At 42.2% G+C, this 27,249-nt stretch overlaps 1 protein-coding gene across 2 annotated transcripts; it reads left to right on the forward strand.

Annotated features, from left to right (window-relative positions):
- The first annotated feature begins 3,327 nt into the window (after positions 1 to 3,327).
- Positions 3,328 to 27,060, forward strand: LOC133491576 (sodium/potassium/calcium exchanger 3). 2 transcript variants are annotated; one of them, XM_061802866.1, is made up of 17 exons: positions 3,328 to 4,190; positions 9,530 to 9,622; positions 17,166 to 17,242; positions 17,510 to 17,584; positions 18,398 to 18,482; positions 19,882 to 19,985; positions 20,061 to 20,135; positions 20,619 to 20,644; positions 22,665 to 22,718; positions 22,808 to 22,950; positions 23,072 to 23,238; positions 23,840 to 24,047; positions 24,120 to 24,286; positions 24,387 to 24,501; positions 25,331 to 25,443; positions 25,517 to 25,582; positions 25,909 to 27,060. In XM_061802866.1, exons 1-17 carry the CDS (start codon positions 4,091 to 4,093, stop codon positions 26,017 to 26,019), a joined length of 1,779 nt encoding a protein of 592 aa, XP_061658850.1. In that variant the 5' UTR covers positions 3,328 to 4,090; the 3' UTR covers positions 26,020 to 27,060. The 2 variants fall into 2 exon arrangements, with proteins under 2 accessions (XP_061658850.1, XP_061658851.1); XM_061802867.1 differs by lacking the exon at positions 3,328 to 4,190 and adding an exon at positions 8,727 to 8,917.
- Positions 27,061 to 27,249: the final 189 nt, after the last annotated feature.

Raw genomic sequence — 27,249 nt, forward strand, 5'->3', positions numbered from 1 at the left:
TGGTTGTTCAGTGAAGCGTGCCGTTTTACCACAAGGGGACACTGCAGTTGAACATTTCAACTCGAGTCTTGACTTTGATGATGATGATGAAACAATTATGCGTATACATTATTCATTTTACAGCTGACAACCACACCAGCATTATACTGGATGGTTCTTAGTTATATGTACATCATTGTATATGTTTTAAATTAACATGAGTCTATTCTTTTTACCTTTCCATTTAGTCTCCCTAAATTGCCAAATCAATTCGAGCCATGTGTTGCCAGTTGAGAGAGGGATCTAGATTTGTTGCTAACGGAAAGCTACAGTAACCAATCAGATTATGAGTTTTTCCACTTTTCTCTTTTATCTATTGCACAGGTGCCAAACTTAAGGCCTGGGGGCCAGCTTCGTTCCGCCGCATGATTTAATGTGGCCAGCGAATGCAAATCATATGCATCAACTTCCATCATTTTTGCGAAAATCTGTGCCAAATTTTCAAATTGTCAATATAAATGATAACGTTGCGACATTGAAAGCATTTCATATTGCCAAACATCAACAATACCTACCACCCTTATTATCTGATTCCAAAATTGGTTCATAAATTTCATGTGTAAATATACTGAGGCGGTTAAAGATTTTTATGGTTTCGCAGTCATAACGTCCCCCTGAGAAAAAAGCTAACTACAATGTGGCCTGCTACAAAAATGAGTTTGACACCCATGATTCTAGTGGATCATCGAAGGTAGCAAGTGCACAGATTGTTTGCTGCCTTGTGATAAAAGTTGTGTTAGAAGTGAATTTACAGAGGAATAGCGCTCACTAACGTCAAACAAAAGCAATGGAATTTGTACAAATGACAAATCTTAGTTTCAGTGAGTGCGGTATTTTTTTGCCAATCCTTTTGTCTGAATGTATCTTGCTGTTCTAAGGATAATACACAATAGTGGCTAAATTAAAAGGATCAGTGTTAGATTAAAAGTTCTGGGAATCAACTGACAATCAAATGACGCTAACTATAGTATAAATATTTTGCTAGTTATAATTGACTGGAACAGTTTTTGCTCTGACCAACCAATTAGAGGACAGGAAAATACTGACATTTTTGGCCCTGTGCGGACAACTTTTAAAAGAGAATGGTGAAAGAAATTGTCACTTCTATAGACCGTTTTTGACCATGTGACAACATCCGGGGCACCTGGCCATGTCGGATGGGTTCACTCTATTGATGAGCCATTCACTCTATGGTTTTTGCATACAGACAGGAGTTACACAAATGTTTGTACGACTGTTAAAAGTGACGCATGATGGCTAAAAAGACTTTTGGAAGTTATCGGGGCTCATTCGATGTTTCAAGAAACCGTCACGACAAGAAGTGTGCTTTGATCGACAATATCGACCCATATGCCTTGGAGAAACACAAATGGAGCACACGACTGTGGGCGTCGGTAACCCATCCAGACATCGTCCACTATCTCTTCTCGACAAGCGCTTATACCGTGGACCAACTCAAGAATTACAAAGGTCTGGAGGCTTCCAACCAATTCATCAATGGCTGGGTTCGTCATGTGGCGGTATCCATTGGAAGCAACCTGTGTCTCCACATGGCTAAGGTTAGTTTAACGCGCTATGCAATTTAAATATGTACCGTGTGATTATAGTCAGCGTTGTGTTAAATTATGTTGATTATACCAACGAAAGAGCTGTAGATTATAATTTTCATTTTTGTTACCGAGAGGGAGCGCAAAAGGTTCGACTGGGACGAGTCCCAAGTGGAGCCCGAACTGCTCTCTACACTTCCACGGCTACATTTTTAACTCAACTCACGAAACAGCTAGCGGTGCGGTAACTAATTTTTTGCAAACGTATACCCCGACGGGACAAGCCGAAAGAAGCCTACTATTATAATAAAACAGAAAATACAGATTTTGGAGACATGCGTTGCATTCACACACACAAGTATTATGTAGGCCCTTTGCTCTAAAGAATACACAGAACTTAGTTGTTGTTAAGTAGGTAGGAAATTCTAAAAGGTATCCAATACTTACCAAGAACAAAAGGCTCCGAGCAAACTCGGACGTAAGGGAATGACTTTGCTGTGAGATCGGCTCTGCTAATACGAGACAGCCAGAGTTGTCGCCGTTTGATTGCTAACTGCTCCATTTTCTGGCAACGGTTCTTGATTACAGCTGGCAGTCGAAAGAAAAATGCTTTATAATGCCCACTTTCGTTTGAGCAACCTATAACATAGCAGTGCACAACATTCATGCGTCTTCCTGAAATGATTCCTGCTTAGTTACGGTGTGTTTACTCAAATTCACCAAACCAAGATGGCAACCGCGTTCTCGCGTCGTGTGTGACGTCAGTTGAAAACAGTCAATAGGTAGAAGGATATTGAGGATGGAGCTGCCAGGCAAAAGAGCAAGAGGAAGACCAAAGAGAAGGTTGATGCGTGTTGTGAGGGAAGACATGATAGCCGTTGGTGAAGGAAGCTGCAGAACAACATGGAAACAGATGACGCGCTGTGGTGACCCCGAACGGAACAAGCCCAAAGGGAAAAAAGAAGTTTAAATGGGAAATCCAGTGGTTTGGATGAACAATGTATCCAGTAGGTAATGTAATATGTATTCTATTTTGACAAGGTGATGTTAAATCCTCTCTCATTTAATAGTGTTTTGAGAAAACTTATCGACAATTCTGAATTCTCAGAGGTGCTGCCATTTTCGCGAGTCAGTCACATGACTTGCATGCGCGGATGCGACGTGTAAGGTGCCTCACCAAAGGCTCGATTACATTATGCCCAGCGCTGATTTCTTGGATTTATCCTCATCTGATGAAGAAATAGCAGTATCGGTTGATCGGGAAGACGGGGGAATACTACCATACAGATTTGAACCTGGGGCTGTAAATGTTGTAATCTTGTGTATTCGGATGGTTCTTCAGGTGGAATGACGCCAGAATATGACCACTCGGAGGGGACGCAAGTGCGTAAACAGAGGCCCCCGGAGCTCCAGGGGCCTTTGTTTACGCACTTACATCCCACGCATAGGCCTCCAAGTGGTCAGACCCTGGCGTCATTCTGCCCGAAGAATCATCCGCATATTCAACATTATTTACAGCCACGGGTTCAAATCTGTATGGTAGTATTTCTCCGTCTTTCTGATCAACCGATACTGCTATTTGTTCATCGGATGAGGATAAATCCAAGAAATCAGCGCTGGGCATAATGTAATCGAGCCTTTGGTGCGGCACCGTACACGTGGCATCCGCGCATGTAAGTCGTGACCGACTCTCGAAAATGGCAGCACCCCTGAAAATTCACAATTGTCGATAAAAATCTTCTTAAAACACGATTCAATGAGAGAGGATTTAACATCACATTGTCAAAATAGAGTACATATTACATGACCTATTCGATATGTTGTTCATGCCAACCACTGGATTTCCGCTTTAAAGAAATCATCCCATTGAATCGTCCCATCCAACTGTAGATAGAGCCGCCAGCACGACTGGTTCTGTTTGGATAACAATCTATAACATCCACACGTATTAAAAAAAGCATTTCAGTCAAGAGAAATGCGATGAAGAAAATGACGAGACGAGATCTGCGGGCCTTCAGGAATAAATGTACCCAATTTCATGAAACAAAGGTTTTTTGCATTCTCTCGCCTCCTGGTGGCGGCTAAAGGGACGTGCGCGTGAGAGACGAGATGGAGGACGGAAGAGGAAGGAGGGGAAGGAGGGGAAGGAGGGGAAAGGGGGAGGGCCCGGGGGCGCTCCCGCTCCCTGAATGTCGCCTCCTGTTGCTGCCTCTCACTCGCGGCCGCGGCTCTGCCACTGTCGACCTTTCCGTCTTTGCTCCAGCCGTGGCGCGACTACTTTGTCACCCGCCACGAGCTGGCCAGACCTTAGTGGGACAGCAGCCGTGCTCCTTGAAAACGGAGGGGTGGAAACCAAAGTGAGACTGTTTCATCGTTATTGTTTCCAACATTCTTCAGCAACTACAGTACATTAGTAGTAGTGTTGTTGGTGGTCAGTTCCTGGAGAGTACGTAGTTCCAAGACAGGGCGAAACAGATGTTTGAAGGCATGCCGGCAGCGGAGGAATGAGAGCAGCGAGGCACCGGCGGCCCTTCCAGCGGTTCTGCTGCTGCGGAGTCGGGCTGTTCGCCGTCTTGTGGCTCGCTCAGGTCATCCGCGCACCAGGTGAGACCTCCGGCACACACCCCTGAGAAGACATGTTTGCAAACACTTCCACTCCTTTCAACTGTATTTAAGTAGGTTAAGATATCAATCATATCGACATTTGTTTCATTAAACCTCGAGTGGTACACCTGTGGCTCTGGGAGAGGATTTGAAAAGACCCAAATGCTCTTAATAAAAATGTGTTTAGTCATTTATTATACATTTAAGGGTCGCCCTTGGAAACTAAAAACTGAACTGCCCCCCTGATGGGAAAACTGTGCCCCACTGTTTTATACTGCTCAGTGTTTCCTAGCCCTTCCTGGACTAAGGCAGATAATTTTACTCCGGGAAAACCTCACAGCCCATCACCCCATCCCTCCCCGCAAAAAAAAAAAAAAAAAAAAAAAAAAATACAAATGAAATAGAAATCGTAAAGACAAGAAATATGATGATCCCTTCTTGTCGCTACTACACAGTTAATTGTAATTTCTGACATATGATAAGAAGAGCGTTACCCTTCTCCCTGTAACAATATGGCATACACTGAAAAAAAAAGTCCTTTTAATTTACTTAATGAAATCATTTAATTGAATTGACCTCCCCAAAATATTTTATTTGAACACATTTTAATCACATGCAACCGATGTACGTATTCAAGTTAAGTAAATTCAAATGATTTTTTTCTGTGTAGATGGATAAATAAAATAATTTCTATGTTGTAATCAAGTGAAATTGGATAATGCTCACATCGGATGATCTGGGTGAGGGGTTGGGAATCACAGATTTATACTAACTGGAGACTAAATTGCCCCGATGTGTGATTTTGAGTGCAGCTGTTGTTTCTCTCTATGTGCCCTGCGATTGGCTGGAAACCAGTTCCTGCTCAATAATAGCTGGAATGGGCCACAACACTGCTGCGACCCTTGTGAGCATAAGCGGCTCAGAAAATGGAGGGTTTATACTAATGATGATTAGCAAAGCAAATTTATTTGTATAGCACATTTCATACACAGGGTAACTCAATGTGCTTTACATGATTAAAGGCATTTGAAAACAAAGAGATAAAACATTTAAAAGAGGATAAAAACAATCAAAATGCCAAACAAAATATTAAAAGAAAGACAATTAAAACCTCATACAGTGCAAGTAATATGATCAAAAAGTGGATATATTCTAGAAAGCATGAGAAAAAAAGAAGAGTTTTCAACCTGGATTTAAAAACATTCACACTTGGGGCTGACCTCACCTCTGTTGGCAAATTATTCCATTTGTCTGCGGTATAATAGCTAAATGCTGCTTCACCATGTTTGCTTTGGACCCTGCGCTCCAGTATTTGACCAGAGTCAGTCGATCTCAGAGCTCCACTGGGTTTGTATTCCGTAAGCATTTCTTTCATGTATTCAGGGCCTAAATCGTGTCGTGATTTATAGACCCGTAGCAGAACTTTAAAATCTATTCTAAAGCTGACTGGAAGCCAGTGCAAGGATTTTAGGATTGGAGTTATATGCTCTGACCGCTTTGTTTTGGTCAGAACCTGAGGTACAGCATTCTGAATGAGCTGCAGCTGTTTAATACTCTTTTTGGGGAGTCCAGTCAGAAGACCATTACGGTAGCCAAGTCTACTTGAGATAAAAGCATGGATGAGCTTTTCCTGGTTTGCTTGACACGTACAAGACTTCACTCTAGATATGTTTTTCAGATGGTAGAAGGCAGTTTTTGTGATTGATTTGATGCGATTGTTGAAAGTCAGGTCGGAATCAATCAGAACACCAAGGTTTTCGGACTTGGTCTTTGGTTTTTAAAGATAGAGAGTCCAGGTGTTTACTAACAGCAATTCTCTTTTCTTTATTGGCAAAAACAATTGTCTCAGTTTTGTTGTGATTTAGTTGAAGAAAATTTTGGCTCATCCAGTTATTTATCTGCTTTAATCAACGGCACAATACCTCAACTGAACTGTAGTCATCCAGAGTACACTGCTAAATATAACAGTTTGTCATCTGCTATGGTAGTCAAAATTAAAGTTTTGAAGAATTTGACCCAAGGGTAGCATATACAGGCTGAACAGGAGAGGTCCAAGAACTGACCCTTGAGGGACCCCATAGGTCATTGCCATTCGCTGAGACCGAGCAACTCCAATAATCAGAAAGTAGCTCCTTTCCTCCAGGTACGACCTGAACCATTTCAGGACCGTTCCATTTAGTCCTACCCACGTTTCCAACCTGTTGAGCAGTATGTTGTGTATATGATTAGCGATCATTACAGTAGGCGTGCCTCTATCATCTATTAACATAATACAAAAGCATAATCACTGTAATGTGTAATAATTGTAATTTTCAGTTTGAATTGAAAAAGTTACATTTGTGTGTTTATTTTTGAGTTCGTACTCAGTGATGTAGATGTATTTGGTCGTCTGTCTCCGTATGTGCCCTGTCCAGGGTATTGTCTGCTTTTTGCACGAGGTCAGCCGGAATAGCCTCCTAAAAAAAAAAAAAAAAAAATGATTGGGTGGATGTTATCTTTTTTGCTCGTAGTTTGCAGTAAAGCGCTAGAAATGCATTGCTGGAAAGGTTGTTATTATGGTGCAAGATATAAGAAGACATTGAGCATTTTTGTCTTTGTAATAGCAAAAATATCACATTTAGTATGACAATTGAAATTGAATCAAAGTAGACCCCAGTGCATTTATATATCCAAAGTAGAGAGCACACATGTAAATGTACAATGGAGGCAAATGTGCCATGAAAAAACAAGAAACTGTGACAGTATTCCAGGTAGCGTCTCTGTTTTGATTATTTAAAATTGCAAGTTGTTTGTCACTGCTGCAGGCAGATTACGAAAGACGCTTGCGGCTTGTCAAAATCCATTCATTGGGGATCACATCCACCGATTATCCAATCATATTTTAGGAGACAATTATTCTTTACAAAACTGTTAGAATGTTCATCCATCCATTCATCTTCTGTACCGCTTATCCTTACTCGAGTCTATCCCAGTTGACTCTGGATGAGGGGCAGGGTACACAGTCAACTGGCCGCCAGCCAGTAGATATAGACAAACAACCCTTTGCGCTCACATTCACGCCTGCGGAGAATTAATCATCAGCAGTATCGGCACCTGGACGTGTGTGTATGAGAGCCATATAATAGCAAGCGAACTTTATTTTGTTTCAGTCAGGTGGATTTCCTAATGGGATTCTATAAAAGTAGCCGTGTCATTAATATTTACACTTCAGATCAGAATTATGAGCGGCTACGACCCAAAGTGGATCCTTGCTTTCGGACTAAAGGCTGCTCAGCTCCAAACCACTCGATCAAACACGCGATCTGTTGTTTGTAAGGATGACAGCCAAGTTACTTTGGCCATACCTGGACAATGTTACACACGGAGCATTACAAGAAACTCTTCTTATATTACCATTTATGGATGTGCTCATTCAGCTTTGAGTCTGCAAAATGTAGTGACATGAATAACTTCATTTGAGAAAAGGAAAAAAAAAAGAAAGAAAGAAATGTCACTCTGACCTGCCAAGAGACTCCAACTACCATGTTGAAAATAGGAGCCATGTTAACATTGTCTTCTTTGTACTTATTTTTAATAGTTGCCCTGCTTGAGATGTGCAACCGTACCTCATGAAAAATTGTTTCAAGTACCTTATTTTAACATTTTTGGTATGGTGTTCCATTACCATGATTTATCATGTTAGTATATTAAACTAACTATAATTATAGTAGGCAGTTGCCTACATTAGTTTGGTCACATTATACATAAGTCATATAATACAGGTGTAAGGGATAAAAGTGGACAAATACTGGATAAAAAAAAAAAAAAAAAGATTTGTCATGGAGCTATTTAGTGATGGCTCAGGATCAGTCAGCTATGTGATTGACAGCATCAGATGTTATCTTTCTGCTACCGAGGCATGTAGCAGTTGTTTAGAGCAACAGAGAAGCAGTATTGGATTGTCATGTTTGTAATCCCGTATCTTGACTTGTTTACATTCGGTGACATGTATACTTAATAGATTTTTTTAGGACTTGTAATGCAGCAAAAATAAGAGAGCTGTTTGTTGTTGTTGTTGTTGTTGTTGTTTCATGCATCTATAATAGTCATCGGACCCAGAGAAGTATCATAAAATAATTAACTCTCCCTTATCTCAGGATTTTTTTATGAATGAATTAAAGGTACACTCAACTACCATCCCATTTTGTACTGTACAATTAAAAATATATTGCTGTGGTGACAGTTTGCAGTGTCTTAGTACTATACTTTTTAAAAAAAAATGTCTCAATAGAATAAATGATGTATATGTACCAAAGATGTCAGCTGAAAAACACGACCGTGTGTTGAGGCGATGTGAACATGGTGGAGGAAAGCCATTTAAATTTTGCACAAAGCTGATCTCTTGATGCTGCAACATGAAAGCCTCCTCGTCTCATTTTGTCAAAATGGGCTCATTCAACTCGAAGGTACAAAGGTGCACGAGAGCTTCAGACAGCCATAAAATGCACATTTTAAAGCAACAGAGTCTCACTATCGTCTCAGGCCTTTAGTGGAATGGTCTCTGTGTATTTCATTCCTGCGGGGAAGATAATGAGAAATATTATCTGTTGTGTGTGTGTGTGTGTGTATGTGGGGGGTTCCTGTACAGTCATCCCGGTAACGCAGCAGTAACGGCACCCGCTCCAGAGATAAGCTACAGAGGAATGGAACAGCGAGTTAAAATACATCCTATAAAGATCTCACTACAGGTGATGACCGAGGACAGCTGACTGCTGTTGAGCTCACTGCCGCCTCACATAGTCAGACTGCACATCAAAATGAACATCAATTGTTTTGTTTTTCGACCAGTATCGAATGGTGTCATTAAATTAAAGATTTTGACATAGAGGGGTCAGCTGGAAAACGTTGGCCTCACAGTTCTGAGGTCCCGGGTTCAATCCCGGACCCGCCTGTGTGGAGCTTGCATGTTGTTTCCTCGGGGACTCCGGTTTCCTCCCACATCCCAAAAACATGCAACATTAATTGGACACTCTAAATGGCCCCAGGTGTGATTGTGAGTGTGGCTGTTTGTCTCGATGTGCCCTGCGATTGCCTGGCAACCAGTTCAGGGTGTACCCTGCCTCCTGCCCGTTGACCAGCTGGGATAGGCTCCAGCACTCCCATGACCCTCGTGAAGAGTAGCGGCAAAGAAAATGGATGGATGCACATAGAGTGCGGCAAGATCGCACCATACACATGGGGACAAACTTGTGGGTTCCACCCTGATACAGGGGAAAAAAAAACAATGGTCACTGAAATAACTTGAAACTGTACAGACTGTATGTGATAGCCTGATAGCCTTTGTGTTGTTTTTGCGACAGAGACTTTACTCGGCGTGAAGGACAATACGTTGCGATGGACGCGCAGGCTCATGCAGGCATCCGACAACCAAAGTGTGGACGAACACAGAGCAGGTCAGTCACCCCTCTTAACATCAGCATTGATTTGCATCTACGATATCTACCTGGCCCACAAAAACATCATCTTTTTTTTTCCCCCCTGATTGGTTGATCAACGAGCAAAACACAACCTGGTGAATTTTATTTGCTTGAAACTGAACAGCTCCAGATTTTGCATTCTGTTTTTGTATAATATTTATGTTTTCTGTACATGTGATGTGGTATTTGGAGCTGGATTAAGTCATGTAAGTCCTCGCTTGAGGACCAAGTATGAAATGAACAGCCCATAATTGATGTAATCTTGTGGAGCCAGACTAGTACATAGAGCCATGCAGGATTGATTTTGACAGTGTCACAAAGGAGACAAAATGATCTGAAGGCGTAGATTTCTGTCACTCTCCTGTTGGTGAATGGAGTTAATAATTTGGTTATCCTGTCAGGGTGATGATGATGATGGCAAAATAATTAACCGGCTGGCTGATGAGGTGATCCTCACTCATTTCAGATGACACGTCGACTGTTGACAGACTTTCGCAGCAAAGCAGTCTCACGGTAACACAATGGCAAGATAAGAGGAAAACTTCATTTTCTCGTTATAACTATTCCCACCCCATATTCGGCTGCCCCTCACCATTTCGCTATTGTGTTCTTTTCTTCTTTCTTATTACGGCACAGTCTGATCAATGTATATGCAAATGGGATTATGCTAATATCCCTCGTTTGCTATAAATACCTCTCTGATGTGTCCGCTGTATTGTGGGGGCACATAATAAAGATGCATGCATGAGTGATTTAAAACATTTCCACCTACAATTTAGTGCAGTTTTCTTCTTCTGGAATCTGATAAAAAAATACAGTATGTTCATTCAGTCATCGAGGCATTCTCTATGCTGCTGGTCCTGTTCAGGGTCCAGGCAGGGGACTGACACTATCGCCTCTATATTAGAATTCAAGACAGACTATAACCTGGATTCCTGATTCGTCCACTACCAATGGCGAACATGGCGACTTCCATGCAGAATCATTCTTATTCACAATTACAAGCAAGCGCCACGGTGGATCGGCTGGTAAAGCGTTGGTCTCACAGTTCTGAGAACCCGGTTACGATCCCAGCCCTGCCTCTGTGGAGTTTGCATGTTCTCCCTGTGCCTGTGTGGATTTTCTCCAGGCACTCCAGTTTCCTCCCACATCCCAAAAACATGCAACATTAAGTGGACACTCTAAATTGCCCCGAGGTGTGATTGTGAGTACGGCTGTTTGTCTCCATGTGCCCTGTGATAGATACTTTTCATTGACGTCACGCTGGCCATGTGTTTTTTGTTTATATCGCCATTTTGGACGGCAAGAACGTGTCTACATATCATTGCTAGGAAGCGATAAGTTTATACTATAATGTTTTGGCTACAGTTATCGTTTGATCTTTTATCTTGAAAGTCCTTTGACAAACAAACACTGTAACCAGAGGTGATTGAGGGACTTGTGCTGGAGTGAGGAATAAAGAAAGAAAGATGCCACATGTGAAACTCGAGAGCAAGTATTGTCTCGTTATTATCAGAGTGAGGTATAGTACTTTTCGTATATAGCAAGTGTGGTGTAATTGTCAGCAGGGCACGACGAGAAAGAATGATAAGGAAGTGAGCGCGAGAGGTTGTCGGGGGGGGAGTGAAATAAATATCACCCACGTTAAAAAGTACAGTTGAACTCACATCTACGTTATTCAATAACACGACAGCAAGCTCATAACATCGTGTCAGAGTGACCGTAGTATAACTATGGACTCACGAAAAAAAAAAAAACGAACTCAGGGGAAAAAAAAAAATACGGACGACGACGAATTGACCACGATGGAGGCGTACGTTCGGTGTCCCAAGCCCGAGGATGGACCGGGACTCGTCCGATTTACCAGATGTATGGCGGAGATTCAAGCAACATGCCAAACTCATGTTCACGGGACCGCATAAAAACAGAGCTGAAGAGGAAAAGTGCAGTTCCTCCTGCTGTGGATGGCAAATAAAGGATGGGATGTCGGTAATACGTTGATACTGACCGGAGACGAAGATAAGTAGCTAAAAACCCATTACGAAAAATTCTCTGATTACCTCACTCTGAAAACAAACCCTGACACAAAAAGTGATGAGATGGTCAGAAACCGCATAGTTTTCACTACCAACTCACTGAGCGTGCGCGAAAAGTTACTCAGGCAGGGGCCGGCGCTCACACTTGAAAAAAGTGATCGGCATACCCCGCTCCCACGAGTTAGCAAAAGTGCAGTTGAAGTAGGCTATGGCTACTGACAGCCACAAGGTTCTCGTTATCTACCGCAAACCTGGAAAGCAAAGTTTCACTGCAGGTGCGAGGAGGCATATTGATAGCCCAAAGACCTCCATAAAGATATGTAACAATTGTGGAGGATAGCACAGGAAATTAGCTGAATGCCCAGCAAAAGGTAAACAATGCCAAAAGTGTCAGACCCCTTTTTCTGTCTGTTCTTACAACCATAAGCCACACAGTGAAATGCCATGATGAAAAGACCGTAACACGCTTACAAGCAACCAATATTCACACAAAGATCACTAAAAAACACGAGTTGCATTGTAGTTTTGCCGTCCAGTTGGCGTTGTAAACAAAAGTCATGTGACTCATGACGTCACGTGAAAAGTATCTATTGATCGGGCAACCAGTTCAGGGTGTACCCTGCCTCCTGCCCGTTGACAGCTGGGATAAGCTCCAGCACTCCCCGCGACCCTCGTGAGGATAAGCGGCAAAAGAAAATGAATGGATGGACAATTACAAGCATAAGAAATAAAATAATGTGAGTTTGTGGGTCTGTGTGGGTCATGTAACGGCTCCACTGCTGTGTAGTTGATTTGTGCTGACACGGTGAGTTGGACATGATTGGGTCCCACGAGAGCACAAAGTAGATAAATGAGTGAATATAAGCTGGGAACTATGCTTCAAGACACAGCAGGCACAGGTAGCCACGATCTTCCTCAGCATGAGGGCTGGCAGCCATTATGTAATATATTCTGCGGTTGTGATTAAGAAGCCAGTGTTCGTAGCCGAAGGGAATTCATCTCGGGGATTGCAATTTGATGTTCAACCCTACGCTCTTCATCTGTCCACTCCTGAACAAGATAGCCGACAGCATGATCCTCCTTCAGCTGCTGAGCCTGCGCCGAGGTTGTTGCTAAGCAACTAAATGCTCAGTCAGAAGCCCCAGACTGTTGCACTGAACTAAAATAGGCCATAAGTAGTGGGTGGCGGTGAATCCTAATTATGTAAATGAAGAAAACGTCCCATAATGAGTGCATCATCAAGGCTTATTGCGGTCATCTAGTAAAACAAACGACAGTCAGATCAAAGTTCATTTGAAGATTATTTCATCTTTAGAAATTCGATTTGGATCTTTTAATCCCACCATTTAAGTACAAAACGACCAAATGGCAACATTATTACTGGATATGAAACGTTTTCACACCCCTATTCAAATTCTAGCTTTTTGTAATAAAAAAAAAAAAAAAAAAAACATTACTATTTATTTATTTATTTATTTATTTTTTACAAAAGACTCCCAAAACATACATGAAAAAAGTTTTATGGACTGATGAACCCTAGATTTTTTTTTTTTGAGGTGGGGACATAACTCCAAAATATTTTCGGCACAGATGCAACCCTGCTCATCACAAAAAGAACGCCATAAAATGCCATTAAATCACGGTGATGGCTGTATCCGTGGGGCTGTTTTTCTTCAGATGGATCCGGAGCCTTAGTTGAGGTGGAGGGAATTTTGAACAGTTCCAAATAGCAGTGTATGTTAGCACAAAACATCTAGGCTTCTGCAATGAAGCAAAAAAAATGGCCGACTTTCTTTGTATTCAAATCCTTTTAATCATGTAAAGCACAATGAGCTACCTTGTGTATAAAATGCGGTATTTAAATTAATTTGGTTTGCTTTGACTAACAGAGGCACTTCAGATGGTGGCCATCGTCATCTGCCATTTTGAGGGTTGCTCGAGCACCCCTCAAATTTATCTTAGCGCACCTGGAACTTTTGGGGGGCCTGTAAGTTTGCTTTTAAACAACCGAGAACAATTTAAGACCACATTACTTGGTTGTAATGTAATATTTTAACAACAACAACAAAAAAAAAATACGAGTAGTTGTTGTGCTGACTTCAATTGCGCACAAATTTTGAATGTGATGATTGAATGTTATTTGTGAACTAAGGCAGATTCCCACTTATGTGACCCACATTATTTTTATATACCCTTTATAAAAGATTTTTTTTTGTTGCAGGTTATAGGTCACATTATTGTTGGAAAATATTTGAAATGATTTATCTTAGTTGGATTTATTTTAGATCACGAAAACCTGGCCTTTGAAGAGGGGTGTCTAGATTATTATTATTTTTTTAATATTCACTATAGGCTATTGTGTGTTCCTATGTTTGCAGTTTAAAAACGAGAAGGGTTTAAACCCCGCCTCTCTTTTCATCTGTTGTTTTCAGTCCACCTCAAAGGATGGCAAAATCAAAGACGAAATGCATAATTTAATTTACATTACACAGCAGAGATGAAATATTCATTTTTCTATTTCCTAATAAAAAATGCACAATGCACGTGCGTGCGAACACATGGTCCTGCTTTAGCTGGCACACTGCTCGATAACCTGGCTGGATGCCTCAGCACCCTGGCGACATTGTAATCGATCGATCCCCTTGCTGGGTTCTACCCACGGCACGTCTGAGCCTCCCTCTCAAGCTGCCTGATTGGCTACAAGGAGGCATCGACCTCCAATATCTAAGTGTGACATCTGTCGATCTGAGAAATTTGTTTGACATAATAGAGGGATGAAGGTCCTCTCTGATTGCACTGGCGAGAGTAATAACAAATGACGTATAAATAAAGTCGCTGTCAAGCAAATGGAATCAACCATAACTACTCAATCCTACATTGCTGAGTTTATAGCAAGCAGATTTTGCTCGTATTTTGTACAGTTGAAGAAAATAAGTATTTGAGCACCCTGCTATATTGCAGTTCTCCCACTTAGAAATCATGGAGGGGTCTGAAATTTTCCTCGTAGGTAGATGTCCACTGTGAGAGGGATAATCTAAGAAAAAAAATCCAGAAATCACAATGTATGATTTTTTTTTTTTTTTAATAATTTATTTGTGTAATACAGCTGCAAATAAGTATTTGAACACCAAATATTAACATTGGTTTTCTCAAATCATAAAAAAATCATACATTGTGATTTCTGGATTTTTCTTTTTAGATTATCTCTCTCACAGTGGACATTCGTACCTACGATGAAAATTTCAGACCCCTCCATGATTTCTAAGTGGGAGAACTTGCAATATAGCAAGGTGTTCAAATACTTATTTTCTTCACTGTATCATGGCATGTCAACGTAAAAAAAAGTTATACTCCATGAGACAAAAACCCTGCCATACCACTGAGTCAGAAGTTGTTATAAGCACACCTGTGACCTGGTTTCAATTATGAAAGAAAGATGACACTAAAGTGATTTGGAGATCTTTAAAAATCTGTTCAGATCAGAGAATGACACAAAGTCCAGTGCCAAATCAACATAGTGGTATGTCAGCAGAAATAAGTGGAAGCTTTTAGTCCTGCGATCTAGAAAAATACACGACTAAACTCTCCTAGTACCACCACCATGATCAACAGTAAAATAACCAAGCCAGAGGTTGAATACAAATAATATTGTAGTTGTGTATCCTGGAAATAAAAGATGAAATCATGATCTCTTCCCATATTCATCTTTTAATGTCAACCCCAAATGTTTACAGTTTACAGCCAAAGTCAAAAAATTGCCTTCAATGTTCTAAGTGTTTGCTTTTGTAGTTGCCATCTGTTCTTGGGCAGTAAAAACGCATCGAGCAAAAAGATGCTCTGGATGTAAGTGGTGTGGATACATGTGTTGTCAGTTATTGCGTGACATGCGTCACGCCACCACTGCAGGTAAGATCCACACACTCGCTGTGAGGTTTCAAACCCAGAATCATTAAACCACTATGGTTTGTGCCTGTTTTCTGTCCTTCTCCCGGCACTCTCTCGCAGACCTCTCCTGAGAGTTTGTAAAGGAAAAATAAATATTTTTAGACATTGCAGTCCCGAGATGCTGTCTCCCCCCCCCCTCCCATTTTTCATAAACTCTAACCATGGGAAAGACATACCCACCCACCCCCTTTCCTGCACCCCCCCTCCTTTGCCTTTGCCTTCTACTGCCACCCATCAAAAAAGGAAAAAAAAAAAAAAATCCCCCTGGGAGAACGTTGCCATGGCAACAGCCTTCATCAGAGCAACTCCTCAAAGGGGCCATCGTCGGCCCTATGTTACAGCCCATGTTTCCGTTGACAGCAACACCTGAGATTTCCTCAATCTCAGGGCTCAAAGCAGTCTGGATGACTTCCAGTATGGTTTATGAGAGAGGAGGATTCTGGGAGAAAAACAACACGGAACACAGATGTAGAGCACGATGATGGGCTTAGACAGCTTGTTTGAGAAGGTGCGGCACAATCTCATATTGGCTTCTTCTTCTTGTGTGATAACATGACAGTTTACAGGCTAACCCGGCACAGATTTAGCTCATCAGCTGTTGCAAAGGGTCTTTTTTTTTTCTCTTTCTTCCCTATCCCTGAAAAAATACATCAACCTGCTGTTAGTTGTGTACAGAAAATTGAGAGATTGCTTTCTTTAGATGCTGTGAATGGCCCAGTAATGATGGAGGCACTCAGCATTGCGCTCTGGCACAGGCGCAAAAGTCTAAACATAACCGAACAAACATTTACATTTTCTGTCTCCACGTGGCCAAATGTCTCCTCCTGTTGTGCGGGAAGGGGTGGGGGGGGTGGGGGGGGGTCTCTGATCACCCGCGGCTCCCTCACGGACATGGCACTGTCACAGATAATTTCTCACATCTTGCATCACAAAAGATGTATGAATTGTCGTGTGGCTTCCTTATTCTGAGTTTGTGAAGCCTATGTGGGCTCGCGGCACGCAGCTATTTTTAGAAACCCCCCACCCCCCGCCCTCCTGGGCTCCCAGTAGTTGAAATTCATCTTGCTCGGATCAGAGTTGTAAATTGGAGCTGGAGTACCATATCATTCTCTGGAGACAGAAGCGGGATGCAGAGTTGTCATTATCCGTGTAGTTACTTTTTTTCCATTTGCACTTGAGGACACACAGGAAGCAGCTGCCGGTTTCACTTCCTGTGTGATGTTGCCATGCATATCAAACACCAGACAGTCTCATGAGAGAACATATGTGAATATTTGATTTGATAATACACTACACTTTTTCCGTTTTTTTTTTTTTTTTCTTTTTTTTTAATACATCTTCTGGCACTCAAGACAGACAAGTGATGTCCTCACTCCACGGTTCCTAGCACAGTTTCCAGATGAGCACAAAATACCAAAAATGACCAGGATCAAAGTGCAAAGTTTATCCTCACTATGAAATATGGAGGCTATTAGCACAGAACCATCCTCCAGGTTTTCTTTTCTTGGCTGTTTGTTCACCATGCCTGTGCCTTGCAGCCATCCACGAGTTTCCAGAGGACATCTTCACGAAGGAGCAGAGGAAGAATGGAGCCGTCTTACTGCATGTCCTCTGTGTGAGTGTTACAGCATCGTATCACTACATTATTTATTTATTTTTTATTCCTGCTGACGACCTCTTGCATGGCACGCTGCTTCATCACAACCCTCGACAGCATCTTTTCAAAGTTTGTGGGTCAACCTTTTCGGACTGTTTACAATGAAATAGAAGCTAAAGCATGCAGCAGTTTATCCTAAAGTTCAGTTTTGAATCTAAATCAAGTATGTGTTTAAAGAATCTTGGTCTTTTGCCTCATCTGTTAAATGTGCTTGTGTCTCTTCAGGCCATTTACATGTTCTATGCTCTGGCCATCGTCTGTGATGACTACTTTGTTCCTTCCCTTGAAAAAATATCTGAGGTGAGATAGTGTGCGCTTGACGAATCATTTACTGTAATTTCCCATGAATAATGCGATGCCTTTATAATACACACCCGCAAAGTTGCCTTAAAAATTCTGGAAAACCCTTCTACTGGTGTACAATGTATTTTTACAATGCCATATGATCAAAAGATGAAGTATTTTATCAGCAACCAGTTCAGGGTGTATTCCGCCTCTCGGCCAAAGAAACTCCGGGACGCCGGCGGCCTAGTGAGGATACGTAGAACAGAAAACGGATGGATGGATCAAATTCAACTGTCAAGCATTTCAGGAAAGCATTATTATTAAACAAAACATAACCATGAAAAGTGAATGATGGTTGTTGTTCAGTCATCACTTGTATTCATTTACAAGAAGAATATTTCACAAATCCTTTTAGAATTTGTAATTTAATGAGCACAACTGTACATATATGCAGTCATATGTACCCCTGTCATATTGGAATGAAAGTGTAGGCTACACAATTTTCATAACCCCGAGGTGGCGGTGGCATATTAGAATGAAAGTGTACGGCTTTCTCTCCATCTCGAGGTTGCGTTGGCATATTGGACTAAATGTGTACAGCTTCTTGATAACCTCTAGATGGCGGCATACATTTATAAAGTGTGAACTTTTTTTTTTTCATTTGCCTCCTTATCTATGTATAATGTGCATTATTGATCTCTGGCATTTCATTTTGTTTTGTTTTTTTTGAGGGGGTGCATTATTCACAAGTAATTACAGTAATTATTTTCATAATGGTGACAAATGTGCTAATAGTTCTAACAAACTTGCTTTTTTCTTCCCGTTTAGAATCTCCAGTTGAGTGAGGATGTTGCCGGGGCAACATTCATGGCAGCAGGAAGCTCTGCTCCGGAGCTTTTCACATCGCTCATTGGTGACAAATTTGCTCTCACATCAATGTCACCATTTTGAAAGAGAAGCATTTCTGTTTTTTCACGGAGGTCTTTATTCATCACCATCATTTTATCTTCATAAGCACATTATTTTTCCACACAATGGAAACACTAGTCTTCTTCTGATTTATATTGCCCAAATCTAATGTCCCATAAGCAATATTGGAAATGCAAATTCCTCCTAACCAGACCTCCCCCCTCAAATGCAACCGCTGTCCTTCTCTGGCGTGTAAGGCTGGGTCCCTCTATCCTCACTGTGCCTCTGATGAGTCACAAGCATCTGTAACGCTGTTTATTCAATCATAGCTCTCCCTAGACACGCACCTGTGGGATTTAGTTGCTTGGTATGGGACCACTCTTTAATTGCAAGACGTAGCACATCATCGACTGTCCTCATTTGCACTCAAATTCTTTAGCGGGGTGATCAGCGTTGCATGGCTACTTGCATCATGTGTCATACATTTTTGCTGCATTCACTTGATCACAAATTGATTGACCCGAGGGTGCCGTCACAAAACCCTTTTCACAACAAGTAATGCTTTAAGGAACTTTTTTTTTTTTTTGCGGCCATACAACTTTGACTCATACACACTAGAGTCTCACTGCTTTGAACATGTTTTCTTAAAGGTCAATGTGTCACCCCCATAAACATTCTAAAATAGATATTGAAATGAAACACACATATAACGTAACTCACTTCAATGTCTACACGAAAAAATAAATATGAGCGGAGAGTGCGTCATCCATGCGCAAAGTTGCGATGTGTCATTCGACATCCAAGTGGTCGCCATATTGGCCGCATTTACTGTCCGTGACGTCACCTCGGACAATCGCCATTGAAAACACGCCGTGGCCCCGACTGTGGGACACGCCCCTTCAGACATGGAAGCTCTTTTCAGAGAAGAGAACATGTCACAATCGAGTGAAGTGTCTGGGGCAGTATTACCCTATTGTTTTGAGCCATATTTAGATGATATGCGGATCACTTATAGCTAACAACAGACTCCCCGACAGTGTGACAGTTTGTAGCATACTCAGCCGTGAGCGATCACAACGCCGCGGCCCGGGTGCAACGAGCCGATCACGGCTTCGGCCGGGGTGGCACCGAGGTGGCTCATCGCGGCTCTCATATGTACGCTTTTTGTTATTATTATTTTGTTATTTCATGACACTTGACCTTTAACATCACTTGTTGAGGATGCTTCTTTACAACAACAACAACAAAAAAAAAAAACAGCTTGTACGCTTATGTGATTTTATTCTTCCTTAAATTTCTGGTTAAATATCTAATTGGACAACCTCAGGGGCATTTCTTTTTATTTTAGTATTTTCCTTGGCGTATTTGTGTAAAATCTAAAGGGAGTAATGTGTGATCGTTAGGCGTCTTCATCACTAAAGGCGACGTCGGCGTGGGCACCATCGTCGGCTCGGCTGTCTTCAACATCCTGGTCATCATCGGCTTGAGCGGCATCTTCGCCGGCCAGGTCCAAAACTACGTTATTATTAAACTCTCACAGCTGGACTGAACACCAGCCTGATGACGCTGTGCCTCTCCGCAGACGGTGACGCTGACGTGGTGGTCGTTGTTTCGAGACTCTTCCTACTATATCCTGTCTGTGCTGGCGCTCATCGGGGTAAGTTGCACGCATCTTCTCTCGGTCGCCGTCCTTTATTGAAAGTTTTCCAATACGGGCTCAGCGCATTGTGAGGACATGTCAACCTAAGCACGAGGAGAGATGGAGGCCGAGGGGGTAATTTCAAAGTGGAACAGCTTAAAATTCCGCCTCCACCACCCTATTCTAAGTAAACCCATGGATTTCATTGAAATGTTGACAAATACATATTGAAGACATGCGGCCTACGTAATGCCTGAACCAGGAAAATGCACCAGGCTACTCTTTGTCCAGTCGCTTCCCAACCGGTGCCAAGTTTGTACCGTGTGACCTTTATTTGTGTGCTCTGGTCTTTGGGAATATTTAGCAGAACTGACTCAATGACAGAAGACACTAAAAAGATCCTCCTCTGCAATAATGAATATATAAAATGGATTTATCGCTCAGCCCGACTGTGTTGACCTTTTTGTCCTTTTGATTTTAATCATCTGTCCTCTCTTCAAGGTGATCTATGATGCTGTGGTTGTCTGGTGAGTCCTTTTTTTTTTTTTTTTTTTTTTTACCGTCATACCTTTCTGCAAAATGCTCTTGAGGGACGCATTCTCAAATGCGCTCGCTTAGAAACTCCGATGAACTGTCAGTTGTAAGGATGAGCGTGTCAAGTTAAGCTGACACTCAGTGACACGTCAATGTATTGTCTTAACGGCTAAAAGCCATCCAAAGACAAACTGCCAACGAGGATTGACACTCAGTCTCAGGTCAGCTGACGAGTGCCCCAGAAATGAACAAATCAGCTTTTGAAGTGATTCTCAGGCTTGCTCTCTTACACCATCTGACAGAGGCGTGATGCGGTTTAATGAAACCTCTGATTTATCCGAAAACTTAATGGAATCCCAGGTGATGTATTACGGTGACTTTTTACGAAATGTCAATGTGCTTGGTGAAGGTCATCGAGCTGTATTTTACCTGAACCCAGTTGTATTTCACGCACTGCAGTAAACTTAATCAGCATGCTCGGAATAGAAAAAGACTGGCTCTTTAGCATTGGCAAATATTGTATGTTCAATTTTCTGGACACGGTTAGAGCGGTTGTATTAGAGAATCATATTTTTGCTTGAATTCAAAATTGGAAAACTTTGTAATCCCCAGGCCTGCATTCACGGGGGTGTAATTGGATCGGATTGAACTGTGCGCTGGTGCAACAAAGCACATCTTGCCAGGATGTTGCTGCCAGCACAGTCGCATCACATCACCCTCATTGTGCTCGCCTTGAACAGCAACACAACCACCCGTGCGCCATTTTCCACAGCGCTTGTTCTCAATGAGGTTGCTGGTGAGCTGGAATGTTTCCCGGCTGACTCGGGTCACCTCGCCGCTGAGCACGTGTTCTGTATACAAACGAGCATCCGTGCTTACATTCCCTGATAGGGTCCAAACTGCACAAAAGGTCAAAGCCAAGATTCAGACATTGAGCCTCAAAACTGTGATGCATAGGTTGCAACCATTTCTAAACTGTGTTGCACTTTCGCGCCGGCAATAAAACAAAAGGGTAGCGAGAGTGCTGGAGCCTATCCCCACTATCATCGTGCGGGGTGGGGGTGGGGGTGGGGTTGGGGGGTACATCCTGAACTTGGCTGCCAGCCAATCATCGGGCACAAGGAGACAGTTGCACTCACAAAAAAGGAGTGCCCAGAGAAAACCCACCCAGGCACGGGGAGAACATGTAAACTCCACAGAGGCGGGGCCGGGATTTGAACCCCGGTCCTCAGAACTGGGAGGCCAACACTCTAACCAGTTGCCCCACCGTGGCGCCTAGGGACAACCAACAAAGTAAAACATTAATTGGACACTCTAAATTGACCCGAGCTGTGATTATGAGTGCGGCTGTTTGTCTCTGTGTGCCCTGCGATTGGCTGGCAACCAGTTCAGGGTGTACCCCGCCTCCTGCCCCTTGACAGCTGGGATAGACTCCTGCACTCCCCGCGAGCCTTGTGAGGATGAGCGGCAAAAGAAAATGGATGGATGGAAAAATCTAAACAAGAAGGAAAATACCTGGAGAGTAAAATGTTATACAGTTTTCTGTTATTTGACAGTGATTGATAATGATGAAATGAATTATAATACACCCACTAGATATTCATACTGATGCATAATAGTTCTATAGCGCATTGAAAAAGCCACGTTTGAACAAATCCAAATAAGAGGTGGAATTATGGACAGTATATCATAGTACCCGTGTTAATATATATGTAATATCTCTTGTACGTAAGTACTCTACTGTACAGTATGTGTACTGTACAACATTATTATTATTATTATTACAAAATGTGTTTTTTTTAATGGACTGTTCAGGGTAGGGCAACCAATGACTGTATCATCTCATTCATTCAGTACTATATGTCACTATTGACGAGAAAGAAAAGTCATGATTGATCAATATTGCAAAAATCGTGTTCATGCTCAGACTGTGTAGTCAAGATAAATCAAAATCATTGTAGTTGATTTCATTTTTATTGTTGTGATATAGCAGCAACTATTTTTGCTCCGCAGGTGGGAGTCTTTGATCCTCATGACCATGTACGCGATCTACATTATCATCATGAAGTAAGAGGCCACGCCTGCCTTCCTCCATCCGACCCGAACGTGATGACTTAAGGTTCTTTCTACGACACGTCTTATTTGTCTGGTGGCAGGTTCAACTCCCGCCTTTTGACCACTGCGACGCGACAGTTCCGGCCCGCCAGGCCGTGTTGCGTCACCTCAGAGGATGGCAGGGAGGACAAAATGGCAGACGACGCCTCGGCCTGCCACACCGCCATGGGCCTCCTCAATAAAGGTCTGGAAAACGGCTGCACTTCCGCTATGTTCGGAGCGAAGGGAAACGTTTGCCAACACGTATTACAAACACCGACAGCCAGTTTCTTAACGCTGAGGGATTCTTCTCCGTGTGGCTTCAGCTCAAGTCCACAATCAGGAGAGCAGCGCGGTCGTCATGGTGGACGAACTTCTCATCCTGAGCCCACACAAGCTCTCCTTCTCTGACGCCGGCCTACGGATTATGATCACGCCGCATTTCTCGCCTCGCACCAGGCTCTCCATGGCTGGACGTGTGCTCATCAGCGAGGTAACACACACACACACACACACATTAAAACTGACCAAGTGAGTGTGTAGCTAAACTTGGCACGGATTCCCACCTTAAAAAAAAAAACAAAAAAAAACTTTTCTCTCCTAGTGCCACCATAATGACCAAAAGGAAATGTAGTAAGTGACCCACATGTTCATAAAAAAATGACTGTTGTGTTCCCTAAAAAGTACTATAAATTTAATATTTTAGTGAGATATTGTAACGCACACTTTACAAATACAGGAAACAACTTTACTGAATTCAATTAAAATGTATGGCTCATAAAAGTTAATTACAACTAATCTGTATTGAATAAATGTTTCCTGGAAAAAGAAAAGTGGAATTCACTGTCACGTTGACAATTGCTGATATAGCGCGAAAGGCAAAATGCGCCCTGAACTACTTGCCAGTCAGTCACGGGGCATACATACATCGACACCGTTACCGAGCGGGAATGGATCCTATGCCGCTCGAACCAAAGCCAGCTGTGTGTACCACTGCAGCGTCACTGATATCTTTTTCATTGCCATATATTTGAAAACAAAGTGATTAGATGAAAAAAAATCATTTCAAAAACAACTCCTCTCTTGCCTCACAGCGACAGAGGCTTATCCGGACTTCCAAGACCCCGCGGGGCAGCGGGGCTGCTCTCGGGTCCCGAGGGGGCTCCACCACCAGCAGCCTGAAACGGACGGGCTCCTGCAGCTTGGAAAACGGAGGCGGGACGGGACAAACCGAGTCCGGAGACAAGCCGGGGGCGGACGAAGACGACGACGGCGGCGTCTTCCACCCCTTGCGCATCCCAGGTGAGGAAGCCGGACGGAAGTGTCGCGGCTTAGCCGTGAGTTCGAATGACCCGTTGCGCGCGTGTGTGTCAGCCGGCTGCACGGCCAGGGTCAAGTGGGTGGTCACGTGGCCTCTGGGTCTCCTGCTCTACTGCACGGTGCCCAACTGCGTGGTCCCGCGCTGGCATCGCTGGTTCATGATCACCTTCGTGGCCTCCACGCTGTGGATCGCCGTCTTCTCCTACCTCATGGTGTGGATGGTAAGCACTGGGGGAGGGTCCGGGGGGGGGGGGGGGGTGTCATCTGCGGCCTTACGTCACCACTCATGCTGGGCTGTGTCTGTGCTCGCCTGCCAATCAGGTCACCATTGTGAGCTTCACCTTAGACATCCCAGACTACATCATGGGCATAACCTTCCTGGCAGCGGGCACCAGCGTGCCCGACTGCATGGCCAGCCTCATCGTGGCCCGACAAGGTACGTACGGGCCTTGGTCCTCGGGGGGCCGCCTTTGATTTTGAAAATGGACAGACGGGACAGCTCATTTGGGGATGATGAACATTCATATTTTCTTGCATTTCTCATCAGATATTCAAATCTGTTCTAATGGAATTAAATAGTGTAATTTTTTTTTTTTATTTTGCTCAACTTTATTTTGTTCTTGATAATAATTTAGTAAGTGCATGTAAATGTAATTTACATTTTACTTTAGAAATGTTTTATTTTAGCATTCACAATAAATCTATTATTCAATTTTTAAAAAACTTTAAAAGCACTATGTAAATTAATTTACAAGTTAGAATAAATCAAACACCAAATTGTTCATTTGACTCTTATTTACAGCAAAAAATTAAGCTTTATTTAAAAAAAAATAATTTTACTGATTTTTGATGTATAATAAATTAACCAACTATTAAATAAAATAGAAAAATGTTCAATGTATGTGTAAAAATCATTTTATTATATAGTCATTTTTATCTACAATAAAGCAATCCAGTTGCTTAAATTATTATAGTTCACGACCATATATACACTATTTAAAAATATATTTATTAAAAATGAGAATTAACCCAAAATGTTTTTCAATTCATTTAATTCAACAATGATTTATTTGTAAAAAAAAAAAATACAAATTGTAATAGTAAATTAGAAAAAAACAATTGTGTTTTTAAAAACAGCTAAATTATTGCAACATATGAATTTTGGTTAAACGATTCTATGCGAGCTGTAAGTGGCCCGCTGAAGTGCCACTCTTTAGCTCCCTCTACTGTTTGAGTGCGGTATCTCACAGCGCTTCTCCTTCCAGGCATGGGTGACATGGCCGTGTCCAACTCCATCGGCAGCAACATCTTTGACATCCTGCTGGGTTTGGGTTTCCCCTGGGCTTTACGCACCCTCGTGGTGGACCACGGCTCCTCCGTGGGTTTTCACATTGACCGGCGGCTCGTTCTCTCTCGCCGTCTGCTGACGCTGCGTGTGCGGTTTTCCACAGGTGTCCATCAACAACAAAGGCCTGGTGTATTCTGTCGTCCTGCTGCTGGCCTCCGTCTTCCTCACTGTGAGTCAACGTGCGTTTTATTCCCACCACTTCTCCCCTCGACCAGAGTCCAAAAGTCAAGCTCGAATTCCTAACGAGTGCCAAGTTTCACAATTCGGTTTGGAAGGGATTTACTTAAGTCAGATTATAGTTGCTTATAGATGCCACAAGATGGCAGCAGTCTCAAAAAAAGCTCCTCAAGCCACTTTTACATAAGTACTTGGCCCCACTGGAGCAATCACAAACTGTCAAAACACTTGAGGAGGCTTCCATTTAGAAATTGAATTTAAAAAAAAATACACACACAAAGCAGGCCCAAGCAGCCGATTTCTTGTGGTTTCCTCCAGGTGACGAGCGTCCATTTGAACCGCTGGAAGCTGGATCGCCGCCTCGGTCTGGGCCTGTTGTTCCTCTACGCCATCTTCCTGCTCTGTTCAATCCTCTTTGGCCACATGTGAAGGAAGCCAAATGACAGCGAAGAGCAACCCACTGCCCACTTTTCTATCTGCCGTGCATCCTTTTTGCTCGAGCCAAAAGAACCATTTGCTCTTCTTTTAACAGCAGTGCTTTTCATTACTTTGATTTCTTCGTGTTTGGAAACAACACCACTTAATTGTTTTGGTTTTTTTTCTTGTTCCTCATCTGTGCTAAAAAAAAAAAAAAAAAAAAAGATCCAGTATTTATTGAGTGTAATATATAATGTAGCAGCAATCTGAGGCTCTACAACGGGCGAGCACTGTCAGCCTCTCAACCAGTATTGGTACAAATTAACGTACGTCGACAGTGGCCTAGACTAGTGTCTTGAGGTGTTATAATGAAATATACAACATCTATTTATTGAGTGTCACTCGCATTGATGAGTTTTAGGTTAGTTTTGTCACACTGCGGTACAGCATTTTTCTTTCTTGGATGATTCACAGCAGATGAATTCACTTTGGTGGAATATTTGAATTAAGCACAAGCCTTCACTGGTACTTAATGCATGAATTAAATGCTCTATACTGCTGCTTTTGCTTTTATGGTAAACTAAAAGCAATCTAATATATTTTTATGAGCTAACTCAGTTGGCACAATTTGGTAGAAATTGATTTTATGAGTCTTAAATGTTCCACCAAACTGACTTCATTTCCAAATGGATGTATAATTATTACTCTTGACTGCATTCCAAGAGGTTTTTTTTGCAAATGCACCAATGGAAGTCTTGTTAGTTTTGTGGTGTTTTTGATATTGAAACTAGATGAGAATAATTAAGGCGTGTTTCGTTGCATAGAATATTTTTGGGCCATTGACATGCAATGTTTTTCCAAAAGGGAGCACACGTTGAGGCAGAAATCAAACGGAAACCGAAGATTGAATGTTTTAGTCTAACAGCTGTTCAATGGCAATGTTAAATTTCTTCAAATGTGATGAGGTAGTATTTTTTATTTTTTTTTTTTTTAAGTAGGCATTTGATGATAATAGACTTTATATCCTGAGTGCAATAAAATAGTGCTACAATATTCCTGCTGGTACCTATTTTGTGATTCGAGGAAGGAAAATCCACGTGTACAGTTAGTGTACTACCGATACATACTGCATAACAGAAAATTATTCCCATCTGTTCAAGGGCTTCCTCGTCTTGCACACAAAACTGTATCGATAAACCATATTAGAAATAGCTGTCATTATGAAGCAGTGCTGTTCTCCAC

This window comes from Syngnathoides biaculeatus, chromosome 18, assembly GCF_019802595.1.
Source record: "Syngnathoides biaculeatus isolate LvHL_M chromosome 18, ASM1980259v1, whole genome shotgun sequence".
NCBI lineage: Eukaryota > Metazoa > Chordata > Actinopteri > Syngnathiformes > Syngnathidae > Syngnathoides > Syngnathoides biaculeatus.